This window comes from Antennarius striatus, chromosome 11, assembly GCF_040054535.1.
Source record: "Antennarius striatus isolate MH-2024 chromosome 11, ASM4005453v1, whole genome shotgun sequence".
In the NCBI taxonomy this organism is placed as follows: Eukaryota; Metazoa; Chordata; class Actinopteri; order Lophiiformes; family Antennariidae; genus Antennarius; species Antennarius striatus.
In genome coordinates, this window is record NC_090786.1 from 18,796,487 (window position 1) to 18,813,216 (window position 16,730).

Below are 16,730 nucleotides of genomic sequence, written 5' to 3' on the forward strand. Positions count from 1 at the left end.
CGCACATCAACAGACATCATCTGCTCTAAGACCGCTGGACTGTGACACGTCCTCTAAGGCAAACCGTTCCATTATGCCGGACAGGCAACGGTAGCAATGTCTGCTTTGGCACAGCACACAGAACAACGGCCCAAACTCGGTAGTGTTTTTTCTGAACCATTGCTTCGGCGCCTGTTTCAAACATGGAAAAACCATGTAACTGTGACCATGTGACCATGACGTTTGAATCACTCAAGTAGGTTATTCATATATGAAACAGTTGAGTGGTTCATTCACCAGCTGAACCATTTTAGCGGTTCGGATCAACGGGCAGGGATTTAAATCACCGGCGGGCCACATATTTGTAAAAATGGATGAAAAAGCGCGGTGCGCTGCCTATCAGGTCAATACTGCGGTTCATAATTTTTATGGACAGAATTTCTAGGCGCAGCCAGGATCCGGAAGGAGTCCAGTTTGGGGACCAAAAGATTTAATCTGCTTTTTGCAGACAATGTTGTCCTGTTGTCCTCATCAAACCTGGACCTTCAGCGTGCACTGGGACAGTGTGCAGCTGAGTGGGATGTGAGTGGGATGAGGATCGGCACCTATAAAATCCGAGGCCATGGTTCTTGACTAGAAAAGGGTGGTGTGTCCTCTTCAGGTCAGTGAAGAGTCTGCCCCAAGTGGAGGAGTTCAAGTATCTTGGGGTCTTGTTCACGAGTGAGGGAAGGATGGAACGTGAGATTGACAGACGGATCGGTGCAGCTTCTGCCGTGATGCGGTCGCTCTATAGGTCTGTCATGGTGAAGAAGGAGTTCAGTCGCAAGAGGAAGCTCTCGATTTACCGGTCAATCTACATTCCTACTCTCACCTATGGTCATGAGCTTTGGGTCATGATTGAAAGAACAAGACCCTGGATACAAGCAGCTGAAATGAGTTTCCTCCGTAGAGTGGCTGGGCACACCCCTAGAGATAGGGTGAAGAGGTCAATCACCAGCGAGGAGCTCGGAGTAGAGCCGCTGCTCCTCTGCCTTGAGCGAAGCCAGCTGAGGTGGCTCGGGCATCTGTTCTGGATATCTCCTGGACGCCTCCCCGGGGAGGTGATCTGGGCATGTCCTACTGGGAGGAGACCTCAAAGAACACGCTGGAGGGACTATGTCTCTCGGCTGGCCTGGGAACGCCACAGGCTCCCCCCGGAAGAGCTGGAGAAGATGTCTGGGGAGAGGGAAGGATGGGCATCCCTGCTCAGACTGTTGCCTCCGCGACCCAGCCCCAGATAAGTGGTTGAAGATGGATGGATGGACACTTAATAAAATTATTCAAATTGATTAGTTTTTATATTGTACTATTTGCAAAACTCCGTTCTTGCATATTCTTGCATTCTAGTGTATATTCTGTTATTACTTTTGGGATGCACAAATGTTTTTTGAAGTGCATCCCAGGCATGCACTACTTTCCTGAGTTAAAATGAACTCTGCTACTACTATTACTACTACTACTACAACTGCAACTACTAATACGGGGGCAGCAGTAGCTCAGTCCACTCAGTCTTGGACTGAGAACTGGAAGCCACCGGCTCAAGACCTGTGTCAGGCAAAAAATTTAAGTGTGAACTGAGAGGGGGAGATGCCAGTTCAGCTCTTGAGTACTGCCGAGGCGCCCTTGAGCAAGGTGCCATCCCATTTTTAAGTTGCTCAGTGGGGGCACACCATGGACTAATAATTTCCCTGTGGGGATTAATACAGTTGATTACAATTTTATTTTTTTTAATTAAAAGTGAATACTACTACTACTGATGATGATGATGATAACAACAACAATAATAATAACACCCAGTCTTCATAATTGTATATGTGTATTTTTGTATTACCTGCTGTCTCAGGGTACACTAACAATAAATCAGTATTATATACAGATATACAGTAATACAAGTGAAAATTGTAGTACAGCTCTTGGTGTTGGTTCTGTGAGTTCTTCTATTAGGAGAAATGGATTTCAGAGATATTTTTCCACTACTAAAATAGAATGTTACATTGCAGCTCAGGAGCTCGACATTACCCTGATTTTATAGTTATGCACAGGTTACAGAAAGACACATTGAAAAGAAAATAATAGAGCTCTTTCTACAACAATAGCGGGTTCAGACTGGTGAAAACATCCCTCAGGTAGTGTGTCTGTTGAAATCCAGTCTAACCAGTACCACTGGTTCTCTGAGTGAATTCTTCCCTTGTGACGTAAACACTGTGATCTCATGTCTGAAAGTAGGAATCTGTTTCACTCAGTCACAAATCTGGGCACAAACAGGTTAAACCCAAACGAGAGACACCATGTTGCATTTGCTGGCGGTAAGTGAAAACCTCTTCATATATGGAGTAGATTCTTAACAGTGAATATAAAGAATAAATGTTTCGTCAACAAGGAATGTACCTATAGTTGATTATACTGACTGCTGTTTTATTTGAATGTCCTCAGATCATTGTTGTTCTACTCTTTACTATAATGTGGCTTTCCAATGGACTCCAAGATGTGAGTTATCCTCTTCAGTGTTAGTTTTGTTTAAAGCAAAAAATAAAACGTGAATCTATAGATAAAAGAAAATAATGGTCATTCCGCTGACAGAGTAGGTGACTAGGGTAGTGAAAGGTGAAATAAAATTATTTTCTATTATTTTTGACAGAAAAACAAATCTCAAAAATCACAATTACCTGAATCATCATCCAACAACAAAAAAGTGAGTAATAATCCAAAGTTAAACACTGGAATACTTTCCAATAACTCAGATTAATCACTGTACATTCATCTCCTCAGCAGAAGGATCTCAGCGAAGACGATCTGCATTTACTGGCCAGGATCCTTTCGGTCGGACTGGTGGATGCAGATCCAAACTATCTACACCATCTGAAGGGCTACAGAGACTTACATGGGAGATGAACCCATCACATGTGCAGTGTTCACTGGACTGAAGACAGAGATACAGCACATCAATGTGGCACCTGCCACGATCTGGTCACAGATGAGGGTGTAGAGCAGAGGCAGAGGGAAGAACAACGGTGCTTCGTATGGATGTTTTTATGGTAGACTGACTCTATACTTACTGTTTAAAGTTAGAATTTTCAATTTGTATGTAAAAAATGTTTTAGAGACAGAGGGATATGTGGAAATGAGTGTTTTATTTTGCTTAATGTTTAAACTGCATTTATCAAATGTCATGTGATATTTATGGACACACAAATCCACAACAACAAAAATAACAAAATAACCATTATTAAATTATTATTGTGTCATGGTTCTCAAAATTTTGAGAACCATGAGACAATAATATAATTAGTTTGAAACAGTGATGTAGAATCTCAAAGTAAGGTAAGCTGTCAAGTCATTATTTGAACAACATTCTTTCTAATAAATTATCAGATCTTTATTAATCACACAGACAGAGGTTTGCTTCAGTAAAGGACATTGAGCTGAAAAGTTAAAATTAGAGCACAGGTCTAAGGTTCAGTACAGCCAGCAGCTAACAACTCTAAAGTACAGCTAACTATTACTTAAGAGGGGTAACCGTGGCTACAAATAATTTGTGAGGAAATAATTAAATTTAGTGTAATACAGAAACATTAGCTTGAGGAAAGAAGCTTCTTCCACGTGCTGCAGTCATATTGATCGTTCCAGTATTTTTATGAGACGAAGTTGAACTTTGCTTCAGTTGTCATTTGATTCTCTTTACCTAAACGAGACACAGAGAAAGACAGAAAAAGACAGAGGGCCAAAAGGAGCATGTGATGATGGGTTTGTGTAGTGAAACTGTCTCTTACCCCACAAATAGCTGTTCAGCTTGTCCCCTAGAACGTAGAGCAAGGTCACCACTGACATGTTGAAAAAGAAGAAGCCAACCAGACCAATAGTGCTGAAGTGGCCAAGAAGGGGATACACCCAAATCCCGACTGACAAGTACACCCATATAATCCTGCAGAACATGTTTAGAGAGTTCATCTTGTTTTGTGTTGTCCAAGATTGTAACAGTAAAATGTATAAAAAAGATTGCATCTAAATGCATGATATTTTTTTACAGTCAGACAAAGGATTAGTAGGCAGCATTGTCCACACCAGGGCAAACAAACCCAAAGTAACTTCTTTTCAGAATGCTTTGTGCAAGTTTTTTGTTGTATTGAATTAATGCAAAATATTTCAGAATAAAATCCAAAACTTTGAGATCTGTGTTTGTGTAATGCATGCTTGAATTTTTTTAAAAAGAAAAAATTGACAAGTGCTTTCTGATGTTCTTCTTTTTCATTTTGAAGTGAATTGACGCACTAGGGCAACTGGCTAAGTCCTGATGTCCATGTCACAATATTATTCATCTTTGGGTTGACTGAAGTTCACACTGAAGACTGAAACTGTTCTCAAATACATGCATATTTCATGAACCAGTTGATGCATTGTATTCATTCATTGTATGCATCATATTTCTGGTTCACAGTTTTACCCAGAATGCTTCACAGCTTTGACTAACACAGGAAAGGTTGAATAACATGCGACTGATCTGCATTTAGTGTTGGTGAGATACAGCAGTGACGTGCGTTGAGGTTCATGGCTGGTGAGGCACTGACTTCATCATAATCAGATTTGCAAACATATGAACCTACAGTGTAGCTTATTCACCATTTATTTTTTTCTCATTTTTGATTTCATATACTGTTTAAATGCCCAAAGGGAAATTAATGGCACACTCTATTTAGTAAAATGAATCAAGCATATGTACAGCATATGTACAGTATGTGCGTATGTGTGTGTATATATATATATATATATATATATATATATATATATATATATATATATATATATATATATATATATATATATATATATTTGTGGGGTAAGAGACAGTTTCACTACACAAACCCATGTGGGTTCGAATCCCGGTCGGGACAAACACTATCCAGTCAACGTGAAATGCAGAAAGGGGCGTGGTCTGGAATGCAGGAGGGCGTGGGCGTGGCTTCGAACCCCTGACATGGCGGGCACTATCCAGTGAGGGTCCTTAGGCAAGACCCTTAATGCTATACGAGCCTACCTCAAACATGAGTGAACACAATAATGACAGAGTCATACCGGCTCGGACGTCGCCCGGGTTAACAAGGTCCGCGTCAGATGCTAGGGAACCAGGGCAATCTGATGAGAAATGGGCTACTGGAACAAGACACACATGGACAAGGGCGGAGAATACGGAGTTGTTGGAATGCTACTACACAAGTAATCCCAGAGAGAGGGGATATATGGGGCGGATGTGGGACCAATGGATGCTTCGAAACCCACAATCAAGGCTAACAAAGAAACAGCTGTTAGCCCAGTGTTCCAACATCCGTAACCGAAAACTGCTGTCACAACTAGAGATCGATGAAATACAACAACAATGCTACGGCAAGGGGGAGCCAGGACGCCAGGTCAGCGGGGGGATATCACCCCCCCCACAATCCATGATTGGGTACCAAGCCCCAAGAGACATAGACAGCCTCAATACAAGAGCTGCTGACCTGCGAAGGAAGATCGTGACCCAAATGGAAACCTGGAGCCTCCGACAAATACCGAAGCTAAGTTGTCAAGTACCTTCAGAAGATCTGCTAGAAGATGTGAATGCTGCAATAAGAACCATCCCCACAGGGAACATAACTGAGACCAACAAGCTGATCCACAGTACAGCAACAGTAATCCTCGAGATGCTGGGATACAAGATCAACACAGGGCATAACAAACAATACCCTCCATGGAAGAGACGGTTACAGGCCAAGATAAAGGCGACACGGAGAGAAGTCAGCCAGCTAGCCGAGCTACAGAAGGGGAACATGGTGAATAAAGGGGCACCCAGGAAATACAGCAAGCTCTCCATACGTGAAGCACTCGAAACTGCCAAACAGAGACTAACAGCTCTGGCTACCCGACTGAAGAGATACACCAAGGAGATTGAGGCCAGGAGAATAAACAAGACCTTCTCCACTCAACCAGCAAAGGTGTACTCTCAGTGGCAGGGAAATAGCATCCGGCCAGACCCACCAAGAGCTGAGGTGGAGAAATACTGGAAGGGCATATGGGAAAGAGTAGCATCACACAACACCGATGCCCAGTGGCTAGTGGACCTAAGGACTGACCACAGCTGCCTCCCAGAACAAGAACCAGTAACCATCTCAATGGCAGACATCCAAGAAAGAGTGTCAAAGATGAAGAGTTGGTCAGCACCGGGCCCCGATATGATCCATACATACTGGCTAAAGAAGCTGACAGCACTCCACGAGCGTCTAGCAGCACAGATGAACCAGCTGCTAAGGGATGGGACGCACCCAGAATGGTTGACTGAAGGCAGGACAGTCCTGATCATGAAAGACCCACAGAAGGAATCTACCCCATCCAACTACCGGCCAATAACCTGTCTCAGTACAACATGGAAGCTCCTGTCAGGCATCATGGCCGCTAAGATGAGTAGGCACATGGATCAATACATGAGTGGGACACAGAAAGGAGTTGGTAGTAACACCAGGGGAGCCAAGCACCAGCTACTGGTGGACAGAGCAGTACACAGAGACTGTAAGAATAGACAGACCAACTTGTGCACCGCCTGGATTGACTACCAGAAAGCCTACGACTCAATGCCACACACGTGGATACTGGAATGTCTGGAACTGTATAAGATCAACAGGACACTAAGAGCCTTCATCAAGAACTCAATGGGGAAGTGGAAGACAACCCTGGAGACCAACTCCAAGCCAATTGCCCAAGTTAACATCAAGTGCGGCATATACCAAGGGGATGCACTATCACCACTGCTGTTCTGCATAGGCCTGAACCCCCTCAGTCACATCATCACAAAGAGTGGCTACGGATACCGATTCCGAAGCGGGACAACAATCAGCCATCTCCTCTACATGGATGACATCAAGCTGTATGCCAGGAATGAGCGAGAAATTGACTCACTGATCCACACCACCAGGATCTACAGCGACGACATAGGGATGTCATTCGGATTAGACAAATGTGGCCGGATGGTATCAAGAAGAGGCAAGATGATCCGAACTGAAGGGGTCAACCTACCAGGGGGCAGGATAGAAGACATCAAGGACAGCTACAAATACCTTGGAATCCCACAGGCTAATGGCAACAATGAGGAGGCCGCAAGGAAGTCATCCACAGCCAAATACCTCCAGAGAGTAAGGCAAGTCCTGAGAAGTCAGCTGAATGGCAAGAACAAGGTCCGAGCCATCAACATGTATGCACTGCCAGTCATCAGATACCCCGCTGGGATCATAAGCTGGCCAAAGGAGGAGATAGAAGCCACAGATATCAAGACTAGAAAGCTCCTCACCATGCATGGAGGGTTTCACCCCAAGTCCAGCATCCTGAGGCTGTACACTAAGCGAAAAGAGGGAGGCCGAGGACTAGTGAGCATCAGGGCCACTGTCCAGGATGAGACATCAAAAATCCAAGAGTACATCAGGAAGATGGCCCCAACAGATGAACTGCTCAGTGAATGCCTTGGACAGCAGAAACCTGAGGAGGAAGAGGAGGAGGAGGAGGAGACAACATGGAGGGACAAGCCCCTACACGGCATGTACCACTGTCAGATAGAGGAAGTGGCTGATATCAAGAAGACCTACCAATGGCTGAATAAAGCTGGACTGACAGACAGCACAGAGGCACTGATCATGGCAGCACAAGAACAGGCCCTAAGTACAAGGGCAATAGAGGCCAATATCTACCACAGTAGATCTGACCCAAGGTGCAGGCTATGTAAAGAAGCCCCAGAGTCAGTCCAGCATGTGGTAGCAGGGTGTAAGATGCTCGCCAGCTCAGCATACATGGAAAGGCACAACCAAGTAGCTGTGATAGTGTACAGGAACATCTGTACCCGGTATGGACTAGAAGTACCCAAATCCCAATGGGACATACCACCGAAGGTGGTTGAGAACAGCAAGGCTAAGATCCTGTGGGACTTCAGCTTCCAGACCGACAAACAGCTACTGGCTAACAAACCGGACATTGTGGTGATGGACAAAGAGCAGAAGAGAGCAGTGGTGATAGATGTGGCGATTCCAGCTGATGCCAACATCAGGAAGAAGGAACACGAAAAGATTGAGAAATATCAAGGGTTGAAAGAACAGCTGGAACAGATGTGGAAGGTTAAGGTTAATGTGGTCCCCGTGGTAGTAGGAGCACTTGGGGCAGTGACCCCCAAACTGGAAGAGTGGCTCCAGCAGATTCCTGGAACAACATCTGAAGCCTCAGTCCAGAAGAGCGCAGTCCTAGGAACAGCTAAGATACTGCGCAGAACCCTCAGACTCCCAGGCCTCTGGTAGAGGACCCGAGCTTGAGGATGACACACAGATACCACCCCACAAGGGTGAGAGGGACATTTATATATATATATATATATATATATATATATATATAGAGAGAGAGAGAGAGAGAGAGAGAGAGAGAGAGAGAGAGAGAGAGAGAGAGAGAGAGAGAGAGAGAGAGAGACAGAGAGGTAACTCCCTCGTGGTGAGCCCAAATGAGCAACTTGTAAGGGGGACGACGCCTTGCTCAAGGGTGCCTTGGCAGTGCCCCGGAGGTGAGCTGACACCTCCCACTTTCAACTCACACTTCGGGTTTTTTTTAGGGCGGAGGTGGAATCTTGGAACATTGGACGTCCCACTCTACTGCCCACTCTACTGCCCACTCTACCACTGAGCCACTGCCGCCCCCATTTAATTAGTAACAGTGAGTGGGTTATGTTTAACGTCTCATAGCAGAATTATTTACACATAAAAACTGTAAAACACAAATGAGCACATTTAATTAAAAACATTACATTGTTACCTACATGTTTGTTTATATATTATGTATACTTAGAAATGAAGTCCATATGCAGCTCCTTCTGAACAAAAGCATTTTGAGTTGAGATATGGAATCCTCAATTTTTATATTCAGGCAAGGCGAGTGGAATTAACAAATGAATGACTATAGATTGGAGCTTGCTGTCACTTATTTTGCAGCCGAGGAGTCCCAAGAAGAATCCCTGGGATCACCAGCTGGTAGGGGCTACCATGAGGCAGGAGAACTGTGTGCCCCACCTAGTGCCACTTCCCAACAGTTTTAGGATCGCTCAACTCAAGTAAGACTTGACACACAAAAAGTTGTTGACAAAAGAACACTTCATTATATACATTAGCTAAACTATGGAAATTGCGTTCATGTAGCATATTTGAACATTATAGCGACATATAGAGAGATAACATTACGGTCTCACTGTTTAGTAACCAGCAAAGCTAGGTGAGCCATTGCACAATCCACGGTGAGGCTCGGCTGGCTGCTGCCTCACCTCAGGTCTCTTCTCAGTATTTCAGCAATAAATGTGAAAATAAAATTGGTGACGTTAAACGGAAAATAACTTTATAATACACATCACTGGATAAATATAAACATTCAAACTTTCATGATGGCAGGTGAGGCCGTGCCTCCCACGACCGCACGTCACTGCACTATGGCAAGGCACAATATCCATTATAGTTAATAATGTTAAAGGTTCTGCGTCTTAGCCTGAAGAAGAAGAAGAAGATTTTTTGATTTTTGCAAAAACACTCGTGGGAACCTACACAGGCAGGCAGACAACACAGCTGCATCACATCCACTCAACGGCCAGGTCACATGTTTTGGGTCCAATTAGGAGGTGATAAAGGTTTGACGGTAGGAGGTTTTCGGTTCGCTGGCTGTGGGAGCTGCGCTCACTTGTCTGCAGGTACTTCATGGTAGAATGTTACTCACTGCCATTTGATCTTCTAAATGCCTATCCATTTCATTTTATCAGGATAATTGTCATTGCTTGGAGGACACAGATTTCAGCAATTCGACCTCTCAATGATTTACTTCACTGAGTCCTGAGCTGCCAGGCTGTACGGGTAAATGACTAAAAATACACATTTTTATTGAATATTTTATGTATAGGCATTGGGATATGTTGGTCAAATTGCTGGTTTGTTTGGTAGACAGAACGTGAACCACAATTTTTCCTGTCCAAATATGCGGTGGGACAGCTGAGGAGACCAAAAAGTAGGTCCACACCTTTTAGTTACGTTCAGTTGCTTGTGTTAAATTGTTTTAATGAGGCTGACATCTAACATGGTTGTTCTTTTCTTAAAGGAACTGGGCCAGCCACTGTTTTATAGGAAAATTTGTACTTTTAATTTTTTTCTGTGTTGCCCTCCTGAATTTTATCTTTTTTTAAGGGGTGTTGGTGGTTCTCCTCTGTGTCTTTGACGTAGGATACTCGTTGTACAAAGCTGGACCTAAGCTGATGCCTGCACCTTATAGTGGGATTGTACTGGTGAGACACGACCTCTGTGTGTACTTTCAACAATTTTAACATGGTGTGATATTTTAGTTTTTATTGGAATTTAAGTGTGGAGTTTTATTATTGCATGCTTGTGTTGTTATTGGGCCTGTGTTTTTACCTTTGTCTCACTAGGGGCCTCCGTAGCAGGGGTCTTGCATCTGCGGGACCGGCCTTCCTAGACCGAGGAGAATCCACCAGCCTTTTATAACAATGTTTTAAGGGAAATGTTTTTAACTGTGTTTATGCTATGTCTGAGGGGCAGCAATAAATTTTGAATACAGCTGTATATACCTGCCTCTTATCAATTGTCCCTAAGCGGGGAAGATAGTGTCGGCCACGCCACACTTGGAAAAGTTTTGTGGGTCCTCCTGCCCAGTCTCAGGAGGTGGCGTTGTCAAACTGAGGTAGCCAGCCTCCCCAGTTACCACACACATTAATCGCATTCAAACATTTTGCAATTTTACATTAGATGAAGCACTAAAGTGCTTTAGATTTTTTGCAAAAAAACTTCAATCACATTTAGAACATTTTACAATTTTTCATTAGATGAAACTTCAAAAACACTAAACACCAATAAACAAAGGGAAATACAATATAAAAATTAGTACATAACAGGAAGTTTGCAAAAGTGATGTGGTCATCAACTAAAGTGCATAGGACATTTTTGTAACACCAGATGTTCCTAAAGTTATTCAGGTCTTTTGTCAATTTATAGAAACCAAATTCTAGTTTTAAGCGACAGCTGATGTTACAGCAAAAATAGTAGCTGCTTCTTGAACAGTATTTTCAATTCTCTTCCTGGTCACATAAATTGCAAGTTTTGCCTCTCGAGAAATAAAATTTAAAAGCTGCCACTTTCTCTGATTCGATCTATTGTACCCAGCACCGTAGATGAATTTCCTGACACTAACATTTTCACTGAACAAATTAAAAACAAGATTTTGATTTTTGCAAAAACACTTTAATCACATTCAAACATTTTACAATTTTACATTAGAATGTCATACAGAGGTCAAGTTTTAGTGATAACCTGGTGGCCTCGCAGCTGTGGCACCGCTTGGCCTGTATGGACCCTCAATCAGGGTTTCTAGCCCAAATCCAGACCAAACTTTTTCTGGGATGGGCTACATTGGGTGCCTCGGAGTGTTTTTATCGAGAGGAGAGGGGACAGGGCCTCATCCACCTGGCTAGTAGAACAGCCACATTCAGATTACAGTTCATCCAGCGGTTTCTGACCGGACCAGCGGATCTGACGTGGAGAGAGGTGGCCAGCTGCATATTCAAACGTGTGTGTAACTTGGACCTGGATGCTGCACTGTTCTTAATGGATTCCAAGTTTCTAAAGTTAAATGGTTTGCCTCCGTTTTATCATGGTGTTTTTAAGTCATGGGCTCTATTTAAAAGCAGCCCAGGAAAAAGCTCTGACTCTGTTCTGGTTACTGAAGGAACCACTAGTGCATGGAGCCAGGCTGGATGTCTGCAGTGGAGCCACACCTGGGCTGTCTGCAGCGCTTTGCAGAACCAGGACCATGACCCTCCAGCAGCTTGTGGACAACGCCGGGCCAGCGTTGGCGGATGCCCAGGCTGTGAGCTTCCTGCTGAACATCCAGTCCATCAGGGTGGCTCAGAGGGTGCTACAACTGTGGAGGCAAAGACTCTCCGGGAAGGAGAGAAGCCTCCTCCTGGACTATAGTACAGGGACTGTGCCGGACAGCAAAGATCCTTTCCCTGAGGTACACATCAGTCCCTTGTTTGGAGAACTGGAGGGTCCTCTCCTCGGAGATGAACGACAACTCAGCCTGCACACGGCCAACAAAAAAATACTGTGCAATGTGTAAAAGTAATCAACAAGAAAAGCCTGTGTGACAGCACTCACTACCTGGGCCAACAGGATGACGGGAAATGGACCTGACCCACAGTGGAGACTTCTGTACAAACCTCCCCTCAAGAAAAAAACAGCCGACCTCCAGTGGAGGATTTTACATGGTGCCATCGGTTCTAATGCTTTTATCTCGGTTTTTAACCCTGCTGTGTCCAGCCAGTGTCCCTTCTGTCCCCTTCGTGAGACAGTCATGCTTTTAGTGAGTGTGGGAGACTTGAAGTGCCCTTCACTCTTCTAACGAATGTTTTTAATTTGTTCTGTGAAAATTTTAGTATCAGGAAATTCATCTACGGTGCTGGGTACAATAGATCGAATCAGAGAAAGTGGCAGCTTTTAAATTTTATCTCTGGAGAGGCAAAACTCGCAATTTATGTGACCTGGAAGAGGAGAATTGAAAACAATACTGTTCAAGAAGCAGCTACTGTTTTTTGCTGTAACATCAGATGTCGCTTAAAAATAGAATTTGGTTTCTATAAAATGGCAAAAGACCTGAATAACTTTAGGAACATCTGGTGTTACAAAAATGTCCTATGCACTTTAGTTGATGACCACATCACTTTTTGCAAACTTCCTGATATATAATGCACTAATTTTTAAATGGTATTTCCTTTTGTTTATTGGTGTTTAGTGTTTTTGAAGTTTCATCTAATGAAAAATTGTAAATTGTTCTAAATGTGATTGAAGTTTTTTTGCACAAAATCTTCTTCTGAAGCACTTTAATGCTTTCATCGAATGTAAAATTGTAAAATGTTTGAATGTGATTAAAGTGTTTAATTCACGTACATATTTTGCTTATGTTCCTACATATTTTATTACTTGTTTTTGAAATGTGAGTTCCCGTTTGCATGAATCTCTTTTCTATTTTGTGTCAACGTGACTATCTAGTATTTTAAATTTTATGAATGTGATTTTAAAAATCAAAGTTTTGAATTTAAAAAAAAAACATTTATTCATAAAAGCCAGATTCCAAGAAAATCACGTTGACATAAAATCCAAAAGAGATTCACACAAAAAAGAATTCACATCAAAAACATTCCTGAATGAAGAAAATGAAGAAATTAAAGATTAGAAGCGTATTTCACAAAGATAAGTCAGAAAAAACATTTAAGAAACTTCAGTCATGGTTTCAGAGACATTCTCTGACGGTGATGTTTTCATGTAATCATTTTAAAACAGCTGTGGGAGGAATACAAGGCAAAGGCTGCTTAAATATATTTTATAGACAAACACTGCAAATCGGTTGCTTATATCACGTGTAAGTAATTGTGAAAAATGCGATGAATGAGTTTGTCTCACTTTTTTGACCCAGCAGTGTAAATGATCAGCACCATACTGAGTATTTTGATTAAGTATTTACCCCTCAAGCTGTTTGAATTCAAACCAATGACTGCTGCCTTGATGGGCTAGTCTGAACAAGGTACAACCGCAATACACTTACTGCTATGCTGTTAGCAGCATGAAAGGTACCTTCAGCTGAAGGACGGACGCATAAAGGAGGATTTTATGGATATAAAATACTACTCATTTATGTAACCTTACATTGTGTACAAAGTTAAATTAACACTCACCAAAACAAATAAGACAGGCCCACAAGTCCTAATGCTGCCAGTGCATGTTTGGTCGAGGGGTAGATGTGGGGCTGCACCAACACCTCTCCAAGTAATATTGGAAGGACGAATGTGTGCTGAGGAAACAGCATCACAGTGACTCATTCTGGTTCATGTCAAGAGGATCTATATGACATAAAGTTACAGATGATTTTTATTTACATACCATAGAATGGTTTATCCAAGGGGGGAAGAAAGTGTCAATATTAGCTGGGTAGACTAATTCTCTGTCGTAGGCAAAGATAGTCCAGAAAAGTAGAACAACAAACTAACAAAAGACATTCACAGGATACAGATTTAATATGTGGGACAAGTCTTACTGCATATCCAACCTTACGTCGGGTTTGGGTCCTAACTCAGTCTTATTTCTGGGCCTTGAATCAATACAGGTGCAAACATTTGCTTAACCAACATTAACTCCATGTCAATTACCAACAATGTAGACAGCATATAATATTTATAATTTATAATGCATATTTAAAACTCAAGGCTCAAGTGCAGTGTGTTGTTCTGGTATCTTAAGCTGGCCTGTAGTGGATCACTGAAGACCAAATGAACACCCTCATGCCAATTTGACAGAGGAGCCCTTAAAAAAACAGTGTGTGGAGATAGCAGAAGGACTGTTTCTCTTTCCCCTGCTGTTAGACACTAGGTTGTTTTTAATGAAGGTACTTATAATGTCCACCGTTATTACTTGTGTCAAGTATAATAGGGTGAAGAGTGTGAAATTAATAAAAATAGATTATTTTTTCGGCAATTCAAATAATAACTTTTCTTTTAATAAACCTTTAAACACCACACAAGGGTTAAAAAGAGTAGGGATTTTACAACATGTTGCTCACCATGCCCACAGGGAAAGCAAAGACTGCAAAGAGCAGGTCTTTACATCGGTGCAGAGTGCTCTGTGACTTCTCCTCGGGTTGTAGATCAGTCACTGCTGCCAGTCCAAAGAATGACATTTGTAATAACTGAAACATTAAAACCAACATTAATGTTTTCCAGTATACATTTTAATAACTTTTGTATATTTTAATATGTGTAAACATTCTACTTTTCTTAAAATATAACAAATGAACTTGTGGTTTTGCTAATCATTGAGGTCATTTTTTCAAATAATCACAATTATAATAGTCAGGCTCTGCTTGAACTTGGTTGAGTCATTGATTGTCTTCAGTACCAACATCAACAATTTTTATATGAGATCAATAACATCATTGTTCGTTAGCGGGAGGAGTGAGCTTTAAATAACTCTCTTTTCATCGCAGTGGTTTCCGCTTGACGTCAGCAGCTGCTGTAACTGTTTCTGGTGAAGCATGTCTCCAGGGATTAACTAGTTGACTGCTGGTAGTTCAGTGACATAAACTGACACAAACCCATCTATCTCATGTCAGACTGAATGAAACACTTCTCCTTCAATTCGGTTTGTATTAGCAGTTGTTACACATGTTGAAATAATGTACTCTAATGTACTTTCAATGCATTGCTCTCTGCAATGAGAATGCAGCAATTACAACTGAAGGAGACAAACAGAAAGTGATGAAGATGATGAGAAAAGAATGGATACGGGTCATCGTGTCAAGGTTAGGATCAGTTTTATGTCCCTCAGCTTTTAACCTCATAATAAGCCTCATTTACCACAGACTCCTTGTTAACTACAGGCTAAAAAGAACAAGAACAAACCTAGCATAACAGTAGTTATATCATGGCATGATGATGGAAATATATCAGTGTTTTACTTTTACATTTTTCTTTTGGTGTACTGTTTATGCATGTTTCTATAATTCACATTCATCCCACATTCAGATAAGCCAGTTTATTTGTCCCATATTCACTCAGCGTTCATTTTCACACATTTTGTGATCATTTTAAACTCTTCTGTATTTCCAGATTGTAGCACTGATCACTCTATCACATCTAAACTTAATTGCATTGCTAAACTTGACATTTAATTTATGATGCTGTCGATAGACATGGTTATAAAGCTACTGCTGACTGATTTCTGTGCTCAAAATTTTTTTTGTTGCCAATAAAATTTGCTCTAATAAGCTCAGTTTTTGAACCAAGTACATTACATCAAATGTGTGAGTATGGCCATGTTACTCACCAAATTCAAAAAAGTAAGGTACTTCCAAGGTCCTCCATAAACAAAGATTCCTGTTGGTAATTCCTCTCCATCCTTATCAGCAAGACTCTTAACTATCAATACGTACCAGCTGAAGGATGTAAGGTGGTACACCGACTTCAGGGTTGAAGTCATCTTAATGTAAACTTATACTGATCCCAAATGAACTTCAGAAGTTAAACACCATCTGAAACTACTCTGAGTCCCACTTCACCCTCCAAACTTGAGATATTTAAAGCAGTAAAGGTTCTTTAAAGATTATCGTAATGCAGCCCAAGATTAGGACATTTATGAACAGTGGAGACAAAGTTGCAAACAAAAGGCTTACTATTTCTAAATAAGGATATGAGTAATCATTTTATAACATGTGACTGGGTAACATTTTCATAGTATTTTGCAATAGAAGCTCCAACCATTACTTAATTATATCAACTGAAGTCTATGTAATTGCCAGCGCATCGCAAAGTCACATGAAAGACGAACAGCCACTGACGCACACACCTACGTACAATTCAGAGTCGACAAATTTACCAGAAATTCAACAAATGACTTTAAATGGTGAATGAGTAAAATCAAAATAAACTTGAAAAAATGGCTGCTCAAATTCTATTTAAAATGGAAATCAGCTGGGGGTTTGTTTGTTTTTAACAAAACAGCGACTAATCAGGAAATCAGTCAATATCAGTGATTGATGTTGTTACCAGGTGTTTTTTAAAACACTTCTACGTAGACAGAGTAGAGAGTAGAGTATAACTTTATTGATCCCTTAGGGAGGTTCCA

General features: G+C 41.7%; 1 protein-coding gene and 1 long non-coding RNA gene across 2 annotated transcripts; one reads left to right on the forward strand and one right to left on the reverse strand.

The window, feature by feature from the left end:
• The first annotated feature begins 2,028 nt into the window (after nt 1-2,028).
• Nucleotides 2,029-2,926, forward strand: LOC137603866 (uncharacterized). Its single transcript, XR_011037334.1, has 4 exons — nt 2,029-2,324; nt 2,452-2,505; nt 2,657-2,710; nt 2,788-2,926. It is a non-coding gene; the product is annotated as an uncharacterized lncRNA (long non-coding RNA).
• Nucleotides 2,927-3,696: 770 nt separating this feature from the next.
• Nucleotides 3,697-16,126, reverse strand: LOC137603865 (androgen-dependent TFPI-regulating protein). The gene is made up of 5 exons (XM_068327684.1): nt 15,933-16,126; nt 14,671-14,796; nt 13,995-14,096; nt 13,790-13,905; nt 3,697-3,940 (listed from the first exon to the last, which is right to left on the reverse strand). Exons 1-5 carry the CDS (start codon nt 16,083-16,085, stop codon nt 3,697-3,699), a joined length of 741 nt encoding a protein of 246 aa, XP_068183785.1. The 5' UTR covers nt 16,086-16,126.
• Between the last annotated feature and the right edge of the window lie 604 nt (nt 16,127-16,730).